This window comes from Ailuropoda melanoleuca, chromosome 15, assembly GCF_002007445.2.
Source record: "Ailuropoda melanoleuca isolate Jingjing chromosome 15, ASM200744v2, whole genome shotgun sequence".
Classification (NCBI taxonomy): Eukaryota; Metazoa; Chordata; class Mammalia; order Carnivora; family Ursidae; genus Ailuropoda; species Ailuropoda melanoleuca.
Window position 1 is genome coordinate 28,839,702 of NC_048232.1, and position 25,303 is coordinate 28,865,004.

Sequence of the window (25,303 nt, forward strand, 5' to 3'; positions counted from 1 at the left end):
TATCATCACAAGAAGGGTGAGTACAGTATAGTGAGATATTTTGAGAGTAAGACCACATTCACATAAGTTTCACTACAATATATGGTTATAATTGTCCTATTTTATTATAATTTATTGCTGCAAATCTCCTCTGTGCCTAATTTAGAAATTAAACTTTATCATAGGTATGTATGTATGAGAAAAAAACATAACATATATAAGGTTTGGTACTCTCTGTGATTTCAGACATCCACTGGGGGTCTTGGAACATATCCTCTGTGGATAAGGGGGGACTTCTGTACTTATGTAGCATTTACTTGTTATTACCATGATAATTATAAAGGAGACAGTATGTTCCTCAATTTCAGATGTTTAAGTAAAAAGATGTGTTGTTAAAATGATAAAAAGAAATGCCAGTTGTGTTTTCCTCTTTATTTTTTATATAAATTTCATTTTCATAGATATATATTTGTTCCTGATTTTTTTATATTATGAAGCAATCCTTTTTTAATATGATGAAGAAAATCTACAGTGCTATATTTAATGGTGAAATAAAATAACCAATTAAAGTTAGAAACAAAATTGTTATTTATTGCTGCTAAATAAAACACTTTTGTAAAATATCTAACCAGTGTAGTAATCTGTTATAAATATTGAGAGATAATGCAATATGGTTATTATTTATAAATTATTAGATTTCTACCTTTAAAACCTAAAATAATCAAATAAAAGTCTATGAAATATCAATATAAAAGTTTAGCAAAGTGACTAACACCAATTTGATACAGGAAAACAATATTCCTATATGCCACAGCATTGAAACAAGTAAAAACATAATAAAATAACTGATGATAAACATCAGAAAATATGCTGACCTGTTGTGATGAAAAAAACAAACTTTAGTGACAAAAAAGGAAATGTTGACTTAACAGTGAAGCACTCCATAATCCTGAGTGAAAGGCTTCTAAAACTTGTAAGTTAACAATTTATTTCCAGTCAAGATGCCAATGATGTTTAGTTGTTTTTGTTGTTGATGGAATTTTATGAAAATGATTCTAAGATATACGTTGAAAAGAGTTCACATACTTCAATAGCAAATAATTGAGTAAAAAAAAAAAGGATAAAGCTTGGGGAGTGACACTTGATATAATTACATATTAAAAAGTCCCAATAATGTCTAGTAAACACTCAGATCAATGGAGCACACTAGAAATTCCAGAAATTAATCAAAGAAAATCATATGACATGCAAAAAAAAAAAAACCACAAAAAACTGGTCATGTAAAAAAAATCAATTGTTTACCAAATGGTATTAAGACAAATGGACAAAATAAAGTGTGAGTTTTTTTATCTTCCCCTGTGCAAAAAACTGATTTTATAGATTATTTCCATGAGAAAGCAAATATTAAAATAAAACAAATTGATCTTTTTTATTCAAGTATAATTACCATACAGTGTTATATTAGCTTCCTATGTACAATAAAATGATTCAAGAATTCTATATATTACTCACTGCTCATCACAATAAGTGTACCCTTAATCCCCCTTATCTATTTCACTCATCTACCCACCCACCTCTCCTCTAGCAATCACCAAGAGTCTGGATTTTTGTCTCTGTTTTTCTTTGTTTCTTAAATTCTACATATGAGTGAAATCATATGGTGTTTGTCTTTCTCTGACTGACTTCTTTCACTTAGCATTATACCCTCTGGATCCATCCATGTAATTGTAAGTGGCAAGATTTCATTCTTTTTTATGGTTGAGTAATAATGCATTGTGTATATATCTATATCTATATCTCACTTCTTCATCCATTTGTCTATCAGTGGACACTTGGGTTGCTTCTGTATCATGGCTATTGTAAATAATGCTGCAATAAACAAAGTGGTGCATGTATCTTTTTGAATTACTGTTTTCATTTCTTTGGGTAAATACCAAGTAGTGGAATTACTGGATCATATGGTAGTCCTATTTTTGATTTTTTGAGGTATATCCAGACTCTTTTCCACAGTGGTTGCACCAGCTTGTATTCCCACCAACAGTGAACAAGGGTTCCTTTTTCTCCATACCCTTGCCAATACTTGTTATTTTGTGTGTTTTCAATTTTAGCCATGTTGACAGGTGTGAGGTGATATCTCGTAGTTTTGATTTGCATTTCCCTGATTATTAGTGATATTGAGCGTCTCATGTATCTGTTATCCATATGCATGTCTTTGAGAAAATGTCTATTTCCTCTGCCATTTTTTTTTACATTTTTTATTGTGTTATGTTAGCCACCATACAGTACATCCTTAGTTTTTGGTGTAGTGTTCCATGATTCATTGCTGGCGTATAACACCCCGTGCTCCATGCAAATACATCCCCTCCTTTATACCCATCGCAGGCCTATCCCAATCCCCCACCTCCCTCCCCTCTGAAGCCCTCAGTTTGTTTCCCAGAGTTCATTCCTCTGCCATTTTTTAACAGGATTATTTGGGGATTTTTTGTGTTAAGTTGTATAAATTCTTTATATAAATTGAATATTAACTCCTCGGATATATCATTGCAAATATCCTCTCCCACTTAGTAAGATGCCTTTTTATTTTGTTGATGGTTTCCTTTGCTGTGCAAAACCTTTTTATTTTAGTGTAGTCCCAACAGTTTAATTTTGCCTTTCTAGAAAAATGTTTCTATGCCTGAGGTCAAAGAGATTACTGCCTGTACTTTCTTCTAGGATTTTTATGGTTTCAAGTCTCACATTTAGGTAATTAATCCATTTTGAGTTTATTTTTGTGTATGATGTGAGAAAGCTGTCCAGTTTTCCCAACACCATTTGCTAAGGAGACTATCTTTTCCCCATTGAATATTCTTACTTACTTTATTGTAGATTAATTGACTATAAAAACATGGGTTTGTTTCTGGACTCTTTATTCTGTTCCAATGATCTATGTGTATATTTTTGTGCCAATACCAGATTGTTGTGATTACTAAGGTTTGTTGTGTATTTTGAAATCTGGGATATCTCCAGTTTTTATCTTTTTCAAGATTGCTTTGGCTATTCCTGGTCTTTTGAGGTTTCCATACAAATTTTAGGATTATTTGTTCTAGTTCTTTGAAAAATGCTGTTGGTATTTTAATAGGAATTTCATTAAATCTAAAGATTGCTTTGTGTATTATGGACAGTTTAACAAAATTAGTTCTCTCAATCTATGGCCATGGAATATCTATTTCTTTGTGTCATCTTCAGTTTCTTTCTTCAATATTTTACAGTTTTTAGAGTATAGGTCTTTCCCTTCCTTGGCTAGGTTTATTTCTGGGTTTTTAAATTTGCTGGTGTAGTTGTAAACGGGATTGTTTTATTAATTTCTCTTTCTATTCATTATTATTGCATAGAAATGCAATAGACATGTGTGTTAATTTTGTATCCTGTGATTTAACTGAAATAATTTATCAGTTCTAATAGATTTTTGGTGGAGTCTTTCAAGTTTTCTATATGTAGTATCTTGTCATCTGCAAAGAATGAAAGTTTTACTTCTTCCATACTGACTTGGATGCCTTTTTATTTTTTTTCCTTGCTGCAGCTAGGACCTCTAGTACTATGTTGAATAAGGTGGTGAGAGTAGACATCTTTGTCTTGATCTTGGAGAAAAATGTCAGATTTTCATCATTGAGTACGATATTAGTTATGGGGATTTTATATGTGGCCTTTCTTATGTTGACATATGTTTTCCTCTAAACCTACTTTGTTGAGAGTTTTTGTTATGAATGGATGTTGTACTTTGTCAAATGTTTCTACATCTATTGAGATGAATATATGGTTTTTATCCTTATTCTTATCATATGGTGTATCACATTGATTGATTTGTGAGTATTGGGCCACCTTGCACTTCTTCATGGTGAATGATTTTTTTGATGTATTATTGGATTTGGTTTGCTAGTATTTTATTGATGATTTTTGCACTATGTTCACTAGAGATATTGGCCTGTAGTGTGTGTGTGTGTGTGTGTGTGTGTGTGTGTGTGTGTGTATCTTTATCTGGTTTTGGTATCAGGTTAATGCTGGCCTCATAGAATGAATTTGGAAACTTTCCTTCTATTTTTTTGGAATAGTTTGAAAATAATAGGTTTTAACTCTTCATAAATGCTTGGTAGAATTCGACTGTGTAACCATGTGGTCCTGGACTTTTGTTTTTTGGAAGTTTTTTTGATAACTGATTCAATTTCATTGCTAGCATTATTCTGTTCAAATTTCTATTTCTTCATAATTCACTTTGGAATATATTTCTAGAAATGTATACATTTCTTCTAGATTATTCAATTTGTTGGCATATCATTTTCACAGTATTCTCTTATATTCTTTTGCATTATTGTGCTGTTAGCTACTTCTCTTCCTTAATTCCTGATTTTATGTATTTGAGTTCTCTTTTTTTAAATGAGTCTAGTTAAAGGTTTATCAATTTTGTTGATCCTTTCAAAGAACAAGCTCTTCTTTCATTGATCTCTTCTACTGTTGGGTTTTTGGTTTTGTTTTTAGTCTCTATTTACTTTTGCTCTAATCTTTATTATTTCCTTCATTTTACTGGCTTGGGACTTTTCTTTTTTCTTTTTTTCTTTTTTTAAAGATTTTATTTATTTATGTAACAGAGAGACAGCCAGCGAGAGAGGGAACACAGCAGAGGAGTGGGAGAGGAAGAAGCAGGCTCCCAGCGGAGGAGCCCGATGTGGGATTCGATCCTGGAACGCCGGGATCACGCCCTGCGCCGAAGGCAGATGCTTAACGACTGCACTACCCAGGCACCCCCTGGCTTGGGACTTTTCTTCTTCTTCTAACTCTTTTAGATGTAAGCTTCAGTCATTTTTTTTTTGAAATTTTTCTTCTTGATGTAGGTCTGTATTGCTATAATCTTCCTTATTAGAACAGCTTTTGCTGCATCCCAAAGATTTTGGACCACTGGGTTTTATTTTCGTTTGTCTCCATGTATTTTTTATTTATTTTTTGATTTCTTAGTTGACTCATTCATTATGTATCAGAATTTTATTTAGCCTTCTTGTATTTGTGTTCTTTCCAGATTTTTTATAGTGATTGATTTCTAGATTCATACGATTGTGGTTGGAAAAGATGTATGATATGATTTCAATTTTTTGAATTTATTGAGGCTTGTTTTGTGGCTTAATGTGATCTATTCTGGAGAATGTTCTATGTACACTAGAAGAGAATGTGTATTCCTCCATTTTAGGATGGAATATTCCAGATATATTCATAAGGTCCACCTGGTTTCATGTATCTTTAAAGCCACTGTTTCCTTGCTAATTTTCTGCCTGGATGATCTGTCCATTGATGTAAGTGGGGTGTTAAAGTCTCTATTATTGTATTACTATTGACTCCTTCCTTTATATCTTTTAATAGTTGTTTTATGTATTTAAGTGCTCCCATGCTGAGTGCATAAATACTTAACATTGGTAGATCTTGTTAGATTAAAAAAAATTATTATGTAGTGTCCTTCTTTGTCTCTTGTTGCAGTCTTTGTTTTAAAGTTTATTTTTCTGCTAAAAATATTGTTACATCAACTTTCTTTTCACTTGACTTGCAGTGTAAATGTTTTTCCATCCTTTTGCTTTCAATCTGCATGTGTTTTTAGGTCTGAAATGAGTCTCTTGTAGGCAGCATATAGATGGGTCAGGCTTTTCTAGCCTTTCAGTTACCCTATGTCTTTTGATTGGAGCATGTAGTTAATTTGCATTCAAAGTAATTATTGATAGATATGTACTTATTGCCGTTTTGTTACTTGTTTTATGTTTATTTTTGTAGTTCTCTGTTCCCTTCTCTTGCTCTCTTCCCTTGTAGTTTGATGGCTTTCTTTAGTGATATGTTTGGATTCCTCTTCTTTATTTTTTGTATCTATTACACATTTTTGATTTGTGGCTACCATTCCGTTCATATATGACATCTTATACATCTATATTAATTTGATTGTCACTTGTTTGAATCGATTCTAAAAGCCCTAAGTTTTAGTCCTCCCCCCATGTTTTATGTATATGATGTTATACTTTACATCCTTTTATTTTGGGAATCCCTTGTCTGATTTTTATAGATAAAATTGATTTTACTGCTTTTGTGTTTTAATCTCTATAGTGGTATTAAAAAGTGATTAATCTCCCATTTTTATTATGTTTGTATTTACATGTGAATTCTTTTCCTTTCCTAATTTTTTTTAAAAATTTTTGATAATGGCTTTTCCTTTCCAGTCAAAGAATTCCCTTTAACATTTCTTGTAAGGCTGGTTTAGTGGTGATTCTTTTTTTCTGAGAAGCTCTTTACCTCTCTTTTTATTCTGAATGATAGCCTTGCTGGATAGAGCATACTTGGTTGCACATGTTTACCTTTCAGCATTCTGAATGTATCAGGCTACACCATTCTGGCCTGCAGTTTCTGCTGAAAAATCAGCTGATAAATTTATGGGGTTACTCTTGTATTTAGTAATTGTTTTCTCTTACTGCTTTTCATTTTTTTTCTTTCAAAAATAGGTATCTATAACTTTTTTTAAAGTTTAGAGTTAAAACACAATACCATTCTCTTTCATCTTAGTGTTACCTCTCTGGTGTTATGTTTTTCCCAAGCACCCATCTTAATCATCCGTTGATTCTTTTTTTTTATATAATAATATTTTGATTATATTACGTTATTCACCATACAGTACATCCCTGGTTCCCGATGTAAAGTTCAATGATTCATTAGTTGTGTATAACACACTGTACCATGCAAAACGTGCCCTCCTTACTACCCATCACCAGCCTATCCCATTCCCCCACCCCTCTCCCCTCTGAAGCCCTCAGTTTGTTTCTCAGAGTCCATAGTCTCTCATGGTTCATTCCCGCTTCTGATTATTCCCCCTTTCTTTATCCCTTTCTTCTCCTACTGATCTTCCTAGTTCTTATGTTTCATAGATGAGAGAAACCATATGATAATTGCCTTTCTCTGCTTGACTTATTTCACTTAGCCTTAGCTCCTCCAGTGCCATCCACATTGCAGCAAATGTTGAGAAATCGTTCTTTTTGATAGCTGAGTAATATTCCATTGTATATATGGCCCACATCTTCTTAATCCAGTCATCTGTTGAAGGGCATCTCGGCTCCTTCCACAATTTAGCTATTGTGGACAATGCTGCTATGAACATTGGGATGCACATGGCCCTCTCTTCACTAGGTCTGTATCTTTGGGGTAAATACCCAGTATTGCAATGGCTGGATCATAGAGTAGCTCAATTTTTAACTTTTTAAGGGACCTCCACACTGTTTTCCAGAGTGGCTGTACCAATTTGCATTCCCACCAACAATGTAGGAGGGATCCCCTCTCTCCACATCCTCTCCAACATTTGTTGTTTCTTGCCTTGTCAATTTTTGCCATTCTACCTGGCATAAGGTGCTATCTCAGTGTGGTTTTGATTTGAATTTCCCTGATGGCTAATGATTTTGAATATTTTTTTCATGTGTCTGTTAGCCATTTGTATGTCTTCATCGGAAAAGCATCTGTTCATATCTTCTGCTCATTCTTTGATTTATTTGTTTCTTGTGTATTGAGGTTGAGAAGTTCTTTGTAGATCTTGGATACCAGTCTTTTATCTGTAGTGTCATTCACAAATATCCTCCCATTCCGTGGGCTGCCTCTTAGTTTTTTTGACTGTTTCCTTGGCTGTGCAGAAGTTTTTATCTTGATGAAGTCCCACAAGTTCATTTTATCTCTTGTTTCTCTTGCCTTTGGAGATGTGTCATGAAAAAGGTTGCTGCGGCCAATGTTGTAGAGGTTGCTGCCTATGCTCTCCTCTAGGATTTTGATGGATTCCTGTCTCACATTGAGGTCTTTCATCCATTTGAAGTTTATCTTTGTGTATGGAGTGAGAGAGTGGTTAAGTTTTATTCATTTGCATGTAGCTGTCCAATTTTCCCAGCACCATTTATTGAAGAGACTGTCTTTTTTCCACTGGATGTTTTTTCCTGCTTTATCAAAGATTAGTTGCCCAAAGAGCTGAGGGTCCATTTCTGGGTTCTCTATTCTGTTCCATTGGTCTATGGGTCTGTTTTTGTGCCAGTACCATGCTCTCTTTGTGATCACAGTTTTGTAGTACAGCTTGAAATCTGGCAATGTGATGCCCCCAGCTTTGTTTTTCCTTTTCAACAAGTCCTTGGCGATTCAGGGCCTTTTCTGGTTCCACGCAAATTTAAGGGCTGTTTGTTCCTGTTCTTTGAAAAATGTCATTGGTATTTTGATCAGGATAGCATTGAAAGTGTAGATTGCTCTGGGTAGCATGGACAGTTTAACTATGTTAACTCTTCCGATCCATGAGCATGGAATATTTTTCCATCTTTTTGTGTCTTCTTCAGTATCTTTCAAGAGTGATTTGTAGTTTCTAGAATATAGATCCTCTACGTCCCTGGTTAAGTAAATTACAAGATATTGTATGATTTTTGGTGCTATTGTAAATGGGATGGTTTCCCTAATTTCTCTTTCTTCAGTCCCATTGTTCGTGTATAGAAATGCAATTGATTTTTGAGCATTGATTTTGTATCCCACCACATTACTGAATTGCTCTATAACTTCTAATAGTTTGGGCATGGATTCTTTGAGTATTCCATATAGAGTATCATGTCATCTGCAAAGAGAGACAGTTTAACTTCTTTGCTGATTTGGATACCTTTTATCCCTTTTTGTTGTCTGATTGCTGTTGCAAGGACTTCTATTACTATGTTGAATAATAATGGCGAGAGTGGGCATCCTTGTTGTGTTCCTGATCTTAAGGGAAAGGCTTTCAGCTTTTCCCCATTGAGAATGATATTTTCTGTAGGCTTTTCATAGATGGTTTTTATGAGCTTGAGGAATGTGCCCTCTATCCCTACACTCTGAAGGGTTTTAATCAGGAAAGGATGCTGTATTTTGTCAAATGCCTTTTCTGCATCTCTTTAGAGGATCATATGATTTTTGGCTTTTTTCTTGTTGATATAGTCCATCACACTGATAGATTTGCTGATGTTGAAGCACCCTTGCATTCCAGGAATGAATCCCACTTGGTCAGGATGGAAAATCCTTTTAATGTACTGTTGGATCCTATTAGCTAGCATCTTTTTGAGAATTTTGGCATCCATATCATCAGGGAAATCGGAAGGAAAGCTACCAAACTCATTCTATGAGGCCAATATTACCTTGATCCCTAAACCAGGCAAAGACCCCATCAAAAAGGAGAATTGTAGACCGATTTTTCTTACTGCTTTTCAAATTCTCTACCACCGTTTTTGTCATTTTAATTAGTATGTGTCTTGGTATAGACCCTCTTTGGTTGATTTTGTTGGATTTTTTCCTGTGCATACTGGATCTGGATTTCTGTTTCTTTCCCCAGATATGGAAACTTTTTTGCTATTACTTCTTGAAATAAATTTTCTGTCCCCTCTTCTCTCTCCTCCACTTCTGGTATCCGTATAATGAAAATTTTATTACACTTGCTGATGTTACTGAGTTCCTTTAACCTAGTCTCCTTTTTAAATTCATTTTCCTTTTTTGCTTTTTAGCTTGTTTGCTTTCCATTGTTTTGTCTTCCAGCTCACTGATCTGTTTTACTGCTTACTCTATTTATTCCATCTATTGTAATTTAATTTCAGTTATTGAGTTATCTTTGATTGGTTCTTTTTTTATATTTTCTCTCTCTTTGTTGAAGGTCCTGCTGAGATCTTCTACTCTTTTCTCAAGTCTAGTAAGTATATATATTAACCTTACTTTGCATCCTTTATTAGGCATTTTGCTTATCTCTATTTCATTTAGCTCTTTTGCTGTGATTTTGTCCTGTTCTTTCATTTGGGACATATTCTGCTGTCTCCTCATGTTGTTAACTCTCCGTGTTTGTTTCTATGTATTAGGAAATTCAGTTCTTTCTCCTGATCTGAAAAGAGTAACTATGAAGAACAGATCCTGTGATGCTCTGTAGGACAATGTCCCTTATTCTCTAGAACAAGATATTTTAGGGGTGTCTCCTATGTGAGGTGCTTGTGCCCTATTATTCTGGCTAAGCCTCATTTACCTTTAGTTCCTTTGCCTCTGTTAAGCAGGGTTTGGTCCCTGTGCTAAGAGCCCAGTCTGGGGCCACCATGAGCTTGTAGATCTGTTGTGTCAGCCTTCAGACCTGATGTCTGCCTTCAGCCTGTTTGTTGAGACTGCAGTTGCACTGAACTACTCTCCTTCTGTTGTCTCCTGAGAGGATTTTGTTGCTGGGTGTGTCCAATAGTCATATTGGATGCTTGTCCCCACTCTCTGTGGGCTGCAGGTGTACTGATTGGCAAGGCACTGTTTCTTCACTGCCAGTAATAAGGTTCCATGGCTGGAGTTGAAGTTGAACTTGTGTGTGTGGTTATATTCCACTCTCTCCAGAACAGGAGTCACTTTGGAGTGGTGCCAGTCCCTGCTGTGGCTGCTTGCAGCTTTGATACAACAGGAGCCATTTTGGAGGGACTTCTGCCTAGTGGGGCAGGTTGAATAGGGTGCTGTAGGAGACTGTGGGCATGGGTCATGGGTGTTAACAAGATGGGTGGGGGGTTCAAATTGGTTCCCACAAATGTCTATCTAGGCTGGGGGGAGAGAAATGGCACTTGCCAGTTCTTTTGCTTTTGGAGAAGTCTCTTAAAGATACCTCCCCCTCCAGCACACATTTTGAGATTAGTAAATAAATCTCCTTCATATCCCTAGGCACTTTTCAAACTGCTGCTTCCATATTCTATCTTAGTGGGGTTGTTATGCTGTCTCTTTAAGGGTGGGAACTCAATATCCTATTGCCCTTTGGCTCTCTCAGACATGAGTCTGCTGATTTTTAAAATAACCAGAGTTAAATCTTTACTGGTTTACAAAGCCAAATGTTATGGTGATTCATCTTTCCAGTGTAGGTTCCCTGTGTCTGTGGTGCCTAGCATGGGGTCTGCTCCTCTTTTCTCCATGCCTGTGGTATTCCTCCCATTTGTAGTTAGTATCACTGGGAGTTTGGTTCTCAATTGTGTCCCTGCTCCTTTTACATTTTTTGATGTGGCCTCCTCTCCATGGTTAATGTGGAAAGACTTTTCTGCCAGTTTCAGATCGTTTTTTGTGTTGGTTATACTGATATAGCTGTTATGTAGGTATATCCCTGGATGAAATGAGTTTAAGATCCTCCTACTCTGCCATCTCTCCAGAAGTCCAACATAAGTCAATCTTGTTTTGAGGAAAACTACCCTAAGTATGACTTCATAGCCAGAAAAATAAGGGAAATATCAGTAAAAACTAAATAATAATTTAAAATTTCTTTACACAGAATTATCAAAAGCAAAATCAAAAAGAAATAATAATTTTAAAAAACACTTGTGACATTCAACAGGTTATATCCTTATATGAAATACATAAAAGTCCGTCTATAAAAATATTTAATGTTCATATTTAGATTATTTCTTTAATAAAAATATATTAAAAGAGGTTAGAAAAAATGAATTCCTTCAAGAGAAAAAATAGATATTTTTTACTTATTGATAATGTAGGTTTATACTAATAATGAAATAAAATTCCACTCAAATAATTTATAAAATACCAAATAACTGAAGTATATAATATCAACTAGGAAAAGTGTGAGAAAACAGCCATCAATATTACAGGTAAATAAGCATAATGACTAAACATTTTCAGGAAAGCTATATGATAATATGTATCAACTATAATAAAAATATAGATATCAGTGACGTTGGAAATGTGTAATCCCTTTGACCCAGGTATGTTTTTTTTTTCATTCTTAAAAAATTTAATGTGCTATAAATAAAAATCTATATGAGAAATCTATTCTGATGAACCTCTGTGTATATTAGCTGAAAATTTTCAAATTTCTATTTTAAATATTACTAACTTTACCAAAACTTGGTAATTATTAAATGGTAATGAGTTGCATTTTTTTATTTTGTTCACAATTTTAATAGGAATATCTATTGGTGCTTCACTCTAAATCAAGATGTTACGTGTTGGATTGAGAAAGAAACATATTCTATTTAAAGAGTAATGTCACTGATTTCTGAGCATTGATTTTGTATCCCGCCACATTACTGAATTGCTCTATAAATTCTAGTAGTTTGGGGGTGGAGTCTTTTGGGTATTCCATATCGAGTATCATGTCATCTGTGAAGATAGACAGTTTGACTTCTTCTTTGCTGATTTGGATACCTTTTATCCCTTTTTGTTGTCCGATTGCTGTTGCAAGGACTTCTAGTATTATGTTGAATAATAATGGCGAGATTGGGCATCCTTGTTGTGTTCCTGATCTTAAAGGAAAGGCTTCTAACTATTCCCCATTGAGAATGATATTTGCTGTAGGCTTTTCATAGATGGTTTTTATGAAATTGAGGAATGTACCCTCTATCCCTACACTCTGAAGGGTTTTAATCAGGAAAGGATGCTGTATTTTGTCAAATGCTTTTTCTGCATCTATTGAGAGGATCACATTGTTCTTGACTCTTTTCTTGATGTGATCTCTCACACTGATTGATTTGCAAATGTTGAACCACCCTTGCATCCCAGGGATGAATCCCACTTGGTCATGATGGATAATCCTTTTAATGTACACTTTCAATGTCATCCTGATCAAAATACCAATGACATTTTTCAAAGAACAGGAACAAACAGCCCTTAAATTTTGTGGAACCAGAAAAGGCCCCAAATCGCCAAGGACTTGTTGAAAAGGAAAACCAAAGCTGGGGGCATCACATTGCCGGATTTCAAGCTGTACTACAAAACTGTGATCACAAAGAGAGCATGGTACTGGCACAAAAACAGACCCATAGACCAATGGAACAGAATAGAGAACCCAGAAATGGACCCTCAGCTCTTTGGGCAACTAATCTTTGATAAAGCAGGAAAAAACATCCAGTGGAAAAAAGGCAGTCTCTTCAATAAATGGTGCTGGGAAAATTGGACAGCTACATGCAAATGAATAAAACTTAACCACTCTCTCACATCATACACAAAGATAAACTCCAAATGGATGAAAGAGCTCAATGTGAGACAGGAATCCAACAAAATCCTAGAGGAGAACATAGGCTGCAACCTCTTTGACATCAGCCACAGCAACTTTTTTCATGACACATCTCCAAAGGCAAGAGAAACAAGAGATAAAATGAACTTGTGGGACTTCATCAAGATAAAAACTTCTGCACAGCCAAGGAAACAGTCAAAAAAACTAAGAGGCAGCCCACGGAATGGGAGGATATTTGTGAATGACACTACAGATAAAAGACTGGTATCCAAGATCTACAAAGAACTTCTCAACCTCAATACACAAGAAACAAATAATCAAATCAAAGAATGAGCAGAAGATATGAACAGACGCTTTTCCGATGACATACAAATGGCTAACAGACACATGAAAAAAATATTCAAAATCATTAGCCATCAGGGAAATTCAAATCAAAACCACACTGAGATAGCACCTTATGCCAGGTAGAATGGCAAAAATTGACAAGGCAAGAAACAACAAATGTTGGAGAGGATATGGAGAGGGGATCCCTCCTACATCGTTGGTGGGAATGCAAATTGGTACAGCCACTCTGGAAAACAGTGTGGAGTCCCTTAAAAAGTGAAAAGTTGAGCTACCCTCTGAACCAGCAATTGCACTACTGGGTATTTACCCCAAAGATACAGATGTAGTGAAGAGGAGGGCCAGCACCCCAATGTTCATAGCAGCATTGTCCACAATAGCTAAATTGTGGAAGGAGCCGAGATGCCCTTCAACAGATGACTGGATTAAGAAGATGTGCTCCATATATACAATGCAATATTACTCAGCCATCAAAAAGAATGATTTCTCAACATTTGCTGCAACATGGATGGGACAGGAGGAGATAATGCTAAGCGAAATAAGTCAAGCAGAGGAAGACAATTATCATATGGTTTCACTCATTTATGGAACATAAGAAGTAGGAAGATGAGTAGGAGAAGAAAGGGAAGAAGGAAGGGGAGCGTAAACAGAAGGGGGAATGAACCATGAGAGACTATGGACTCTGGGAAACAAATTGAGGGCTGTAGAGGGGAGGGGGTGGGGGATTGGGATAGGCTGGTGATGGGTATTAAGGAGGGCATGTTTCATGGTGCGCTGGGTGTTATACGCAAGTAATGAATTATGGAACTTTTAATCAAAAACTAGGGATGTATTCTCTGGTGACTAACTTAATATAATAAAAAAATATTATTTAAAAAAATAAAGAGTAAATGCCTTGGAGGAATAGATGTTGAAATTTGTCAAATGAACTTGTGGTATTTATTAGTTATTTTTTCTATTCTTATTTGACATAATATATGAAAATATTTTCCTAAGTTTCAGATATTACACTCTTCCTGGAAGTAGGCCACAATAGTTAGATTTCAAGTGTTTCTATATTTAATTTACTAAAAGTTTCTTTTTCATTTTCATCTCAGTAGATCAGGATATGGATGAACTTTCAGATTTTACACTTGAAGATTTAGAACTCGCTTCAGGATACAAAGATCAACGTCAAGCAAGTGGAGTTTACCAATCTCAAAGATTGAGTGGTGTGTATGATATTTGAAAATGTATTTAAAAATAGTAGTCATAAAATACTTGATGATTTAAAAATACATCTGATATGTGATCAGCTTTTTAAAAAATTATTTTTTTTGTATAATCTCTACACCCACTGTGGAGCTTGAACTCACAACCCCGAGATCAAGAGTTGCATGCTCTACTGACTGAGACAGCCAGGTATCCCAAATATGACCAGCTTTATTTATGGTTTTATTATTGAATTTTTCTTTAGGTTGTATATTTTAGAAAAATATCTGCCAAAATTGGGGTTCTACAGGACCAGTAAATGCTATAATATTATTTTCACCACTTATTACTCCTCATAGTTTTTAATATTCTTAATTATTATACCATATTTCTTAAGTTTATTGACCAAGAAAGCCTATCTTTTTCTTCATCTTGGAATAACGTTTCATGGAAATGGAATACTCGTTTAGGAAACACTTTTCTATGAATTCTACTTATTTTTTAAAAGATTTTATTTTAAGGGAGGATGAAAGATAGTGGAAGATTGGGGACCTTGTTTCATCTAATCCCTTGATCTTAACTAGATAACTATCAGATCATTCTGAGCACCCAAGAATTCAACCTGAGATGTAAGAAAAGAATATCTGGAACTCTACAACTAGAAAAGAGACCATTTTTGGAAGGTAGGAGGTGCAGAGAAGTGAATCTAAGGGGAAATATTGGAAGATAAGTGGTGAGGGGAGGAAGCCTCCACAAGCCAGCTACCAGAAAGTGACACAGCCATGGAGGACAAAATCAGAACCCTTAAAAATCTTCTCCAGAGAGACACCCCTGCCTGAAAGGTGCTCAGGGGATGAAACAGGCAGAATTCTAGGTGGTGCGGTGTGGTCTCAGAATCCCCAGAGTCACAGAATAAACAGGGGTAACCGAGCTGATACAGTTCCCAAGCAGTGGATCGGGGAAACTGGTTACGGTCAGTGAACCGAGGAAGGAGCTTTTAGATCGGTTTGCCATAAACCACTAGCTGGGGCCTGATCCATGACAGCTTTCCTCCGGGAGACCCTGAAGAGGACTGGAATGCAGGGACCCTCTGACATCCCCCAGGAAGGGGAGACCAGGTGCACACATGACCAGGCAACAGCTCTCCGGGTGAGGTCCCTGTAAAGGACAGTATCCCATCATCCCCCACCTTCCCCCGGCTGGGCCAACTGGGTTTGCACAGGATCCAGCAGCCTTCTCAGTGCCAGAGACTTACAAAGTGCAGCAACTTGGGACCCTCCAGCCGCCGCCAGGTGGATCACTGTGGGCACACACCGCAGGAGTCTGCAGAGTTTGACACACACAAAAGTGAAGACTGCTTATCCCTGACAGTTTACTGAAGAGAGGGGACCACCAGCTTTCAGCTCTGGGGCTGGAGATTGGAGCATGGCCATTTTTATTTTGATCCTCCAAAGAGGTGCAGAAAGCCTTCAGGGAAAAAAAGCCACACAGAGGAACGGCTTACACTGAGCCTGGCCCCCTGGCAAGTGATGGTGTAATTGGCCCAGGAAGACACCTGAGAAGCTGCAAAGTAGGCCCCTCCCCAGAAGACCAATGGGAAGAACAGATACACAACAAGACCCCACAAGACTGTAGAACTCCAGCACTAGGGGAAAATAGTGTATAGAATTCAGGGGTTTTTTTCTCTCATAATTCATTTATCTTTCAGTTTAAAATACCATTTCCACTAGTTTCAGATTTTATCAACTTCTCGTTTTTAAGTCTTTTTTGAACTTTCACTTTTTACATTTACATTTTATAGATATATTTTCACTTTGACTTCCTTTCACTCTATTCAAATTTATTTTTGTATCCCTGTAAGTTTTGTTTTCTTTACAATTTTGGGATTAGTATAATCTAACACACAAGCCAAAATTACATTCATGATCAACTGGATCACCCTGTTTTGTCCACCCTGTGAGATTATCTTCTCTCCTTCCCCCCCAACCTTTTTTTTCCCTTTTTCCTTGCTTTTTTGGTGTCTGACATCTTCAGATTTGTCTAGTGTGTATTTTGCTTGGGTCATGGTTGATATTTTTGATTCTGTTTACTTGTTCATCCATTCTTTTCTGGGCAAAATGACTAGAAGGAGGAATTCACAACAAAAGAAAGAACCAGAGGTAATACTGTCTGCCACAGATCTAATTGATATGGATATAAGTAAAATGTCAGAACTGGAACTCAAGATAACAATTATAAAATTACTAGTTGGATTTGAAAAAGCATAATAGATACTAAAAAATCGTTTAGCGCAGAAATGAAATCTAATCAGGGTGAAATGAAAAATGCTTTGATATGTAGCCTAAATAGGATGCTCTAACAGCTAGGGTAAATGAGGCAGAAGAGAGAGTAAGTGATGTAGGAGACAAATTGATGGAAAAGAAAGAAGCTGAGGAAAAGAGAGAAAAACAACTAATAGGTCATGAGGAGAGGCTTGAGAAATCAGTGATTCTATAAAATGTACCAAAATAAGAATTATTGGGCTGCCTAGGAGAAAGAGAGAGAAAGGGCCAGAAGGTGTATTTGAGCAAATCATAGCTGAAAATTTCCCTATTCTAGGGAAGGAAACAGGCATTCATGCTCCAGAGGTAGAGAGGACCCCACCAAAATCAATAAAAATAGATCAACAGCCCAACATATAATAGTGAAGCTTGCAAATTTCAGAGATAGGGAGAAAATCCTGAAAGAAGCCCAAGACAAGAGGTTCCTAACCAAGAGAGGTAGGAACATTAGACTTATATCATACCTATCCACAGAGGACTGGCATAATATATTCAGGGTGCTAAATGAGAAAAACATGCAGCCAAGAATAATTTATCCAGCAAGGCTGTCATTAAGAATGGAAGGAGAGATAAATAATTTCTAGGACAGATGGAAACTGAAAGAATATGTGACCCCAAGCCACCCCTGCAAGAAATATTAAGAGGGATCCTGTAAGCTAACAGAGCCCAAGAGTAGCATAAGCCAGACAGAAACAGAGACAATCTACAGAAACAGGCACACTACAGGTAATACAATGGCACTGAATTCATATCTTTCAATAGTTACCCTGAATGTAAATGGGCTAAATGCTCCAATCTAAAGACATAGAGCATCAGATTGGATAAAAAAGCAAGACCCATCCACATGCTGTCTACAAAAGACTCACTATAGACCTAAAGACACCTCCAGACTGAAATTGAGGGTGTGGAGAACATTTATCATGCTAATGGACCTCAAAAGAAAGCTGGGGTAGCAATCCTCATATCAGACAAATTAGATTTTAAAACAAAGATGGTAATACAGGATAAAGAAAGACACTGTATCATACTTACAGTGTCTACCCAACAAGAAGGTCGAACCATTCTAAATATTTATGCCCCTAAATTGGGAGCAGTCAGTTATATCAACCAATTTATAACCACATTAAAGAAACACATAGATAATATTATAACAATCATAGGGGACTTCAACACCCCACTCCAGCAATGGACAGGTCATCTAAGCAGAATATCAACAAAGAAACAAGGGCTTTGAATGACACATTGGACCAGATGGAGTTCGTAGACATATACAGAACATTCCATTGTAAACCAACAGAATATTCATTCTTCTCTAGTGTACATGGAATCTTCTCCAGAATAGACCACATGCTGGGTCACAAATCAGGTCTCAGCCAAAACCAAAAGATTGAAATTATTCCCTGCATATTTTCAGTCCACAATTCTTTGAAACTTGAAATCAACCACAAGAGGAAATTTGGAAGGAACTCAAACATTGGAGGTTAAAGATCATCCTACTAAAGAATGAATGGGCTAACCAGGAAATTGAAAAATAATTTTAAAAAATCATGGAAACAAATGAAAATGAAAACACAACCGTTAAAAGCCTTTGGGATACAGCAAAGGTGGTCCTAAGAGGGAAGCACATTGCAATACAAGCCTCTCTCAAAAATTAGAAAAATCTCAAATGCACAAGCTAACCTTACACCCAAAGGACCTGGAGAAAGAAAGCAAATAAAGCCTAAAACAAGCAGAAGAGAAACAATAAAGATTAGTGCAAGAACTCAATGAAATAGAAACCAGAAAAACAGTAGAACAGATCAACAAAACTAGAAGCTGGTTCTTTGAAAGAATTTAATAAGATCAATAAATCCCTAGCCATACTTATCCAAAAGAAAAAAGAAAGGACCCAAATTAATAAAATCATGAATGAAAGAGGAGATATCACTACCAACACAAAGGAAATACAATCAATTTTAAGAACATATTATGGGCAACTATATGCCAAAAAATTAGGCAATTTGGAAGAAATGAGTGCATTCCTGGAAACTTATAAACTACAAAAACTGGAATAGGAAAAATATAGACAATGTGAACAGACCTATAACCAGCAAGGAAATTGAAGTAGGAATCTAATCCCCCTCCAACAAAACAAAACAAAACAAAACAAGTCCAGGGCCAGATTGCTTCCCAGGGGAATTCTACCAAACATTTGAAGAAGAAATAATACCTATTCTACTGAAGCTATTTCAAAAAAATAGAAATGGAAGGAAAACTTCCAAACTCATTTGTTGAGACCAGCATTACTTTGCTCCCAAAGCCAGACAAATACGCATCAAAAAGGAGAATTAGAGACCAATATCCCCGATAAACATGGATGCCAAAATACTTACCAAGATACTAGTCAACAGGATCCAACATTACATTAAAAAGATTATTCACCATGACCAGGTGGGATTTATTCCTGGGCTGCAAGGGTGATTCAACATTTGCACATCAATCAACATGATACATCACATTAATAAAAGAAAGGACAAGAATCATATGATCCTTTCAATTGATGCAGAAAAACCATTTGATAAAATCAACATCCTTTCTGATTAAAACTCTCCACAATGTAGGGATATAAGGAACATACCTCAATATCATAAAAGCCATCTATGAAAACCCCACAGTGAATATCATTCTCTACAGGGAAAAAATGAGAGCTTCTCCCCTAAAGTCAGGAACATAACAGGGAATCCCACTTTCACCTCTTTTGTTCAACAAAGTACTAGAAGTCCTAACCTCAGCAATCAGACAACAAAAAGAAATAAAAGGCATCTGAATCAGCAAAGAAGAACACAAACCCTTACTCTTCACAGATGACATGATAATTTATGTGGAAAACCCAAAAGACTCCACCCCAAGATACTAGAACTCATACAGCAATTCAGCAGCGTGGCAGGATACAAAATCAATGCACAGAAATCAGTTGCATTTCTATACACTAACAATGCAACTGTAGAAAGAGATATAAAGGAATCGATTTCATTTACAATTGCACCAAAAACCATAAGATACCTAGGAATAAACCTATCCAAATAGATAAAGGATCTGTACTCTAAAAACTACAGAGCACTTTGGAAGATATTGAGGAAGACACAAGGAAGTGGAAAAATCCATGCTCATGGATTGGAAGAAGAAATATAGTTAAAATACTTGTGCTACCTAGAACAGTCTACACATTCAGTGCAATCCCTATCAAAATACCATCGACATTTTTCACAGACCTGGAACAAATAACCCTAAAATTTCTATGGAACCAGAAAAGACCCTGAATAGCCAGAGCAACGTTGAAAAAACGCCATTGCTGGTGGCATCACAATGCCTGACTTCAAACTATATTACAAAGCTGTGATTATCAAGATGGTATGGTACTGAAACAAAAACAGACACATAGATCAATGGAACAGAAGAGAGAATCCAGAAATGGACCCTTAACTCTAAGGTCTACTAATCTTTGACAAAGCAGGAAACAATATCCAATGGAAAAAAGACAGTCTCTTCAATAAATGCCACATGCAGAATAATGAAACTGAACTGTTCTCTCACACCAACACAAAGATAAACCCAAAATGTGAAAAACCTAAATGTGAGACAGGAATCCATAAAAATCCTAGAGTAGAGCACAGGCAGCAACTTCTTCAATCTCGGCCGCAGCAACTTCTTGTTAGACATGTCTCTAAAGGCAAAGTAAATAAAAGCAAAAATGAACTCTTGGGACTTCATCAAGATAGAAAGATTCTGCACAGCAAAGGAAATAGCAAAACTAAAAGGCAACCTACATAATGGGAGAAGGTATTTGCAAATGACATATCAGATAAAGGGGTGGTATCCAAGATCGATAAGGAACTTCTCAAACTCAACACCCAAAAAACAAATAATCCAGTCAAAAAACGGGCAACAGACATGAAAGGACACTTCTCCAAAGAAGACATACAAATGGCCAACACACACATGAAAAAATGCTCAACATCACTTGGCATCAGGGAAATGCAAATCAAAACCACAATGAGATACCACCTTACACCAGTCAGAATGGATAAAATCAACAAGACAGGAAACAACAAATGTTGGAGAGGATGCAGAGAAAGGGAACCAACCCTCTTACACTGTTGGTGGGAATGCAAGCTGGTACAGCTACTCTGGAAAACAGTATGGAGTTTCCTCAAGAAGTTAAAAGTAGAGGTATCCCAGGACCCAGAAATTTTACTACTAGGTATTTACCCCAAAGATACAGATACAGTGAAACTTAGGAGCACCTGCACCCCAATTTTCATAGCAACAATGTACACAGTAGCCAAACTGTGGAAGGAGTGAGATGTACTTCAACAGATGAATGGATAAATAAGATGTGAGATATATATACACACACACAATGGAATATTACTCAATCACCAGAAATGTTGAATACTTACTGTTTACATTGATGCAGATGAAACTGGAGGGTATTATGCTCAGTGAAATAAGCCAGTCAGAGAAAGACAATTATCATATGGTTCCACTCATATGTGGAATATAAGAAACAGTGCTGAGGATCATAAGGGAAGGGAGGGGAAACTGGATAGGAAGAAGTCAGAGAGGGATAGATACCATGAGAGACTCTTAAATATAGGAAACAATGTGAGGGTTGCTGAAGAATAGGGGGTTGGGGGGATGGGGTAACAGGGTTATGGGCATTAAGGAGGGCATGTGATGTAATGAGCACTGGGTGTTATGTGCAACTGATGAATTGTTGAACACTACATCTGAAACTAATGATAAACTATGTGTTGGCTAATTGAATTTGAATAAAACAAAGATTTTATTTCATTTATTTGAGAGAGAGATAGAGTGCATGAGTGGGGAGGGGCAGAGGGAGATGGAGAAGCAGTTTCCCTACTGAGTGCAGAGCCTAATGTGGGCCACAATCCCAGGACCCTGAGATCATGACCTGAGCCAAAATCAAAAGTCACATATTTAATCCACTGAGCAACCCAGGTCCCAGAAATCGGTTTCATTTTAATACACTAATAATGAAGCAGCAGAAAGAGAAAACAAGGAATTGATCCCATTTACAATTGCACCAAAACCCAGAAGATACCTAGGAATAAACCAAACCAAAATGGTAAAAGATCTGTACTCTGAAAACTATAAAACATTTATGAAAGAAATCGAAGATGACACAAAGAAATGGAAAAACATCCCATGCTCATGGATTAGAAGAAAAAAAATTATTAAAATGTCTATACTACCCAAAGCAAACTACAAGTTTAATGCAATCCCTATCAAAGTACCACCATCATTTTTCACAGAGCCAGAACAAACAATCCTAAAATTTGTATGGAAATAAAAGAGAGATCAAGGTAATGCTGGCCTCACAGAAGGAGTTTTGGAAGGTTTTCTTCTCTTTCTATTTTTTGGAACAACTTCAGGAGAATAGGTATTATTTCTTCTTTGAATGTTTGGTAGGATTCCCCAGGGAATGCATTAGGCCCTGGGCTCTTGTTTTTTGGGGAGGTTTTTGATCACTACTTCTTTTTTTTTAATAATAATTTTTTATTCTGTTATATTAGTCACCATACAGTACATCCTTAGTTTTTGATATAAAGTTCCATGATTCATTACTTGCATATAACATGCAGTGCACCATGCAATATGTGCCCTCTTTAATACCCATCACCAGCCTATCCCATTCCCCCACCGCCCTCCCTGCTGAAGCCCTCAGTTTGTTTCCCAGAGTCCATAGTCTCTCATGGTTCATTCCCCCTTCTGTTTACCCCCCTTCCTTCTTCCCTTTCTTCTCCTACTGATCTTCCTACTTCTTATGTTCCATAAATGAGTGAAACCATATGATAATTGTCTTTCTCTGCTTGGCTTATTTCGCTTAGCATTATCTCCTCCAGTCCCGTCCATGTTGCAGCAAATGTTGAGAAATCGTTCTTTTTGATGGCTGAGTAATATTCCATTGTATATATGAACCACTTCTTAATCCAGTCATCTGTTGAAGGGCATCTCAGCTACTTCCATGATTTGACTATTGTGGACAATGCTGCTATGAACCTTGGGGTGCATATGGCCCTTCTCTTCACTACATCTGTGTCTTTGGGGTAAATACCCAGTAGTACAATTGATGGATCATAGGGTAGCTCAATTTTTCACTTTTAAGGGACCTCCACACTGTTTTCCAGAGTGGCTGTACCAACTTGCATTCCCACCAACAATGTAGGAGGGATCCCCTTTCTCCACATCCTCTCCAACATTTGTTGTTTCTTGCCTTGTCAATTTTTGCCATTCTAACTGGCATAAGGTGGTATCTCAATGTGGTTTTGATTTGAATTTCCCTAATGGCTAATGATGTTGAACATTTTTCATGTGTCTGTTAGCCATTTGTATGTCTCATTGAAAAAGTGTCTGTTCTTATCTTCTGCTCATTTTTTGATTTGATTATTTGTTTCTTGTGTATTGAGGTTGAGAAGTTCTTTGTAGATCTTGGATACCAGTCTTTTATCTGTAGTGTCATTTGCAAATATCTTCTCCCATTCCGTGGGCTGTCCTTTAGTTTTTTTGACTGTTTCCTTGGCTGTGTAGAAGCTTTTTATCCTGATGAAGTCCCACAAGTTCATTTTATCTTTTGTGTCTCTTGCCTTTGGAGATGTGTCATGAAAAAAGTTGCTGTGGCCGATGTCCAAGATGTTGCAACCTATGTTCTCCTCTAGGATTTTGATGGATTCCTGTCTCACATTGAGGTCTTTCATCCATTTGGAATTTATCTTTATGTACAGTGTGAGAGAGTGGCCAAGTTTCATTCTTTTGCATGTAGCTGATCTCAAAACTAGGCAAAGACCCCACCAAAATGGGAGAATTACAGACCGATATCCCTAATGAACACGGATGCCAAAATTCTCAACAGGATCCTAGCTAATAGGATCCAAAGGTACATTGGAAGGACTATCCATCACTACCAGGTGGGATTCACCCCTGGGATGCAAGGGTGGTTCAGCATTCATAAATCAATCTGTGTGATAGAACACATAAATAAGAGAAGAGACAAGAATCATACGGTCCTCTCCATTGATGCAGAAAAAGCCTTTGGGGAATGAACCATGAGAGACTGTGGACTCTGGGAAAAAAACTGAGGGCTTCAGAGGAGGGGGTTTGGGTGTTTGGGATAGGCCAGTGATGGGTATTAAGGAGAGCACATACTGCATGGTGCACTGCATGTTATACGCAAATAATGAATCATGGAACATCACATCAAAAACTAAGGATATACTGTATGGTGACTAACACAACAAAATAAAAATTATTTAAAAATAAATCAAATAAAATAAAAGACAGTGAATATAAAAAAAAAGAAGAAGAAACAATCTTTGTAGGAGACTTTGACTATTGGCAAGCCAAACTATAGAATGACGATGATGATGTAGGACATTTGTTGGGGATCCCCCCATATCACTATTTGAAGGGACTGTGCATTTGAATGTGCACAAGGAAGTCTGGAAACAGATGTCTTGTTAGGAGCAGTAGCAGAGACTGAGTAGAACCCCAGTAAGGCACCACACAAAAAATCCAAAGAATCCAGGCCATTTGTTTCTGTCAGTAGCTCTACCCCTGGCAATTACACAAGAAACAAAGTGCCCTAATTCCTCTGTCACTACAAAGGGGTGGTTCACTCAAGGGAAATAAAGAGACACTGGAAAGGAGAAGAGTTTCATTTAGATGATTTTTATTCTTATTAATGTTCATCAAGCATATGGTCCAGTTTAAGAGGACTTCAATGTGCACCAGGGTTCCTAAACCTTCTCTTTCCCTAAAAATGTGGGAGCACAATAAAATTAATCACATTAAGTAAAAAAAAAAAAAAGAAAGAAAGAAAAAGAAATACAAAAGACCCCAAATAGCCAAAGCAATCTTGAAAAAGTAAAGAAAAGCTGGAGGCATCACAGTTCTGGACTTCAAGTTATATTACACAAGTGTCATGGTCAAGACAGTGTGGTACTGGCACAAAAACAGACACACAGATCAATGAAACAGAACAGAAAACACAGAAATGGACCTGCAACTATATGGTCAATTAATCTTCATCAAAGTAGGGAAAGAATATCAATGGGGAAATGTCCATGTAGTTTTTATTTCTTTGATTTCCTGGTTGATCCATTCTTTCTTTAGTAGCATGTTGCTTAATCTCCATGTATTTGGGATTTTTCCATATTTTTTTTTCCTGTGGTTGACTTCTAGTTTCATAGTGCTGTGGTCAGAAAAGGTGCATGGTATGATTTCAAAGTTTTTATATTTGATCCGGCCTGTTTTGTGACCTAATATGTGATCTATTCTGGAGAATGGTCCATGCGCAATAGAAAAGAATGAGTATTCTGTTTCAGGATGGAATGCTCTGAATGTATCTGTTAGATCCATCTGGTTCAGTGTTTCAGGCAAAGCCGTTGTTTCCTTGTTGATTTTCTGTTTAGAT

General features: G+C 36.6%; 1 protein-coding gene across 1 annotated transcript in view; it reads left to right on the plus strand.

The window, feature by feature from the left end:
* CCDC7 (coiled-coil domain containing 7) overlaps positions 1–25,303 on the plus strand; it is a 310,496-nt gene that overhangs the window by 275,945 nt on the left and 9,248 nt on the right. Inside the window, exon 23 of the mRNA XM_034643982.1 lies at positions 14,416–14,529. Within this exon, the coding sequence (XP_034499873.1) occupies positions 14,416–14,529 (114 nt within the window). The remainder of the gene's footprint in view (positions 1–14,415; positions 14,530–25,303) is intronic.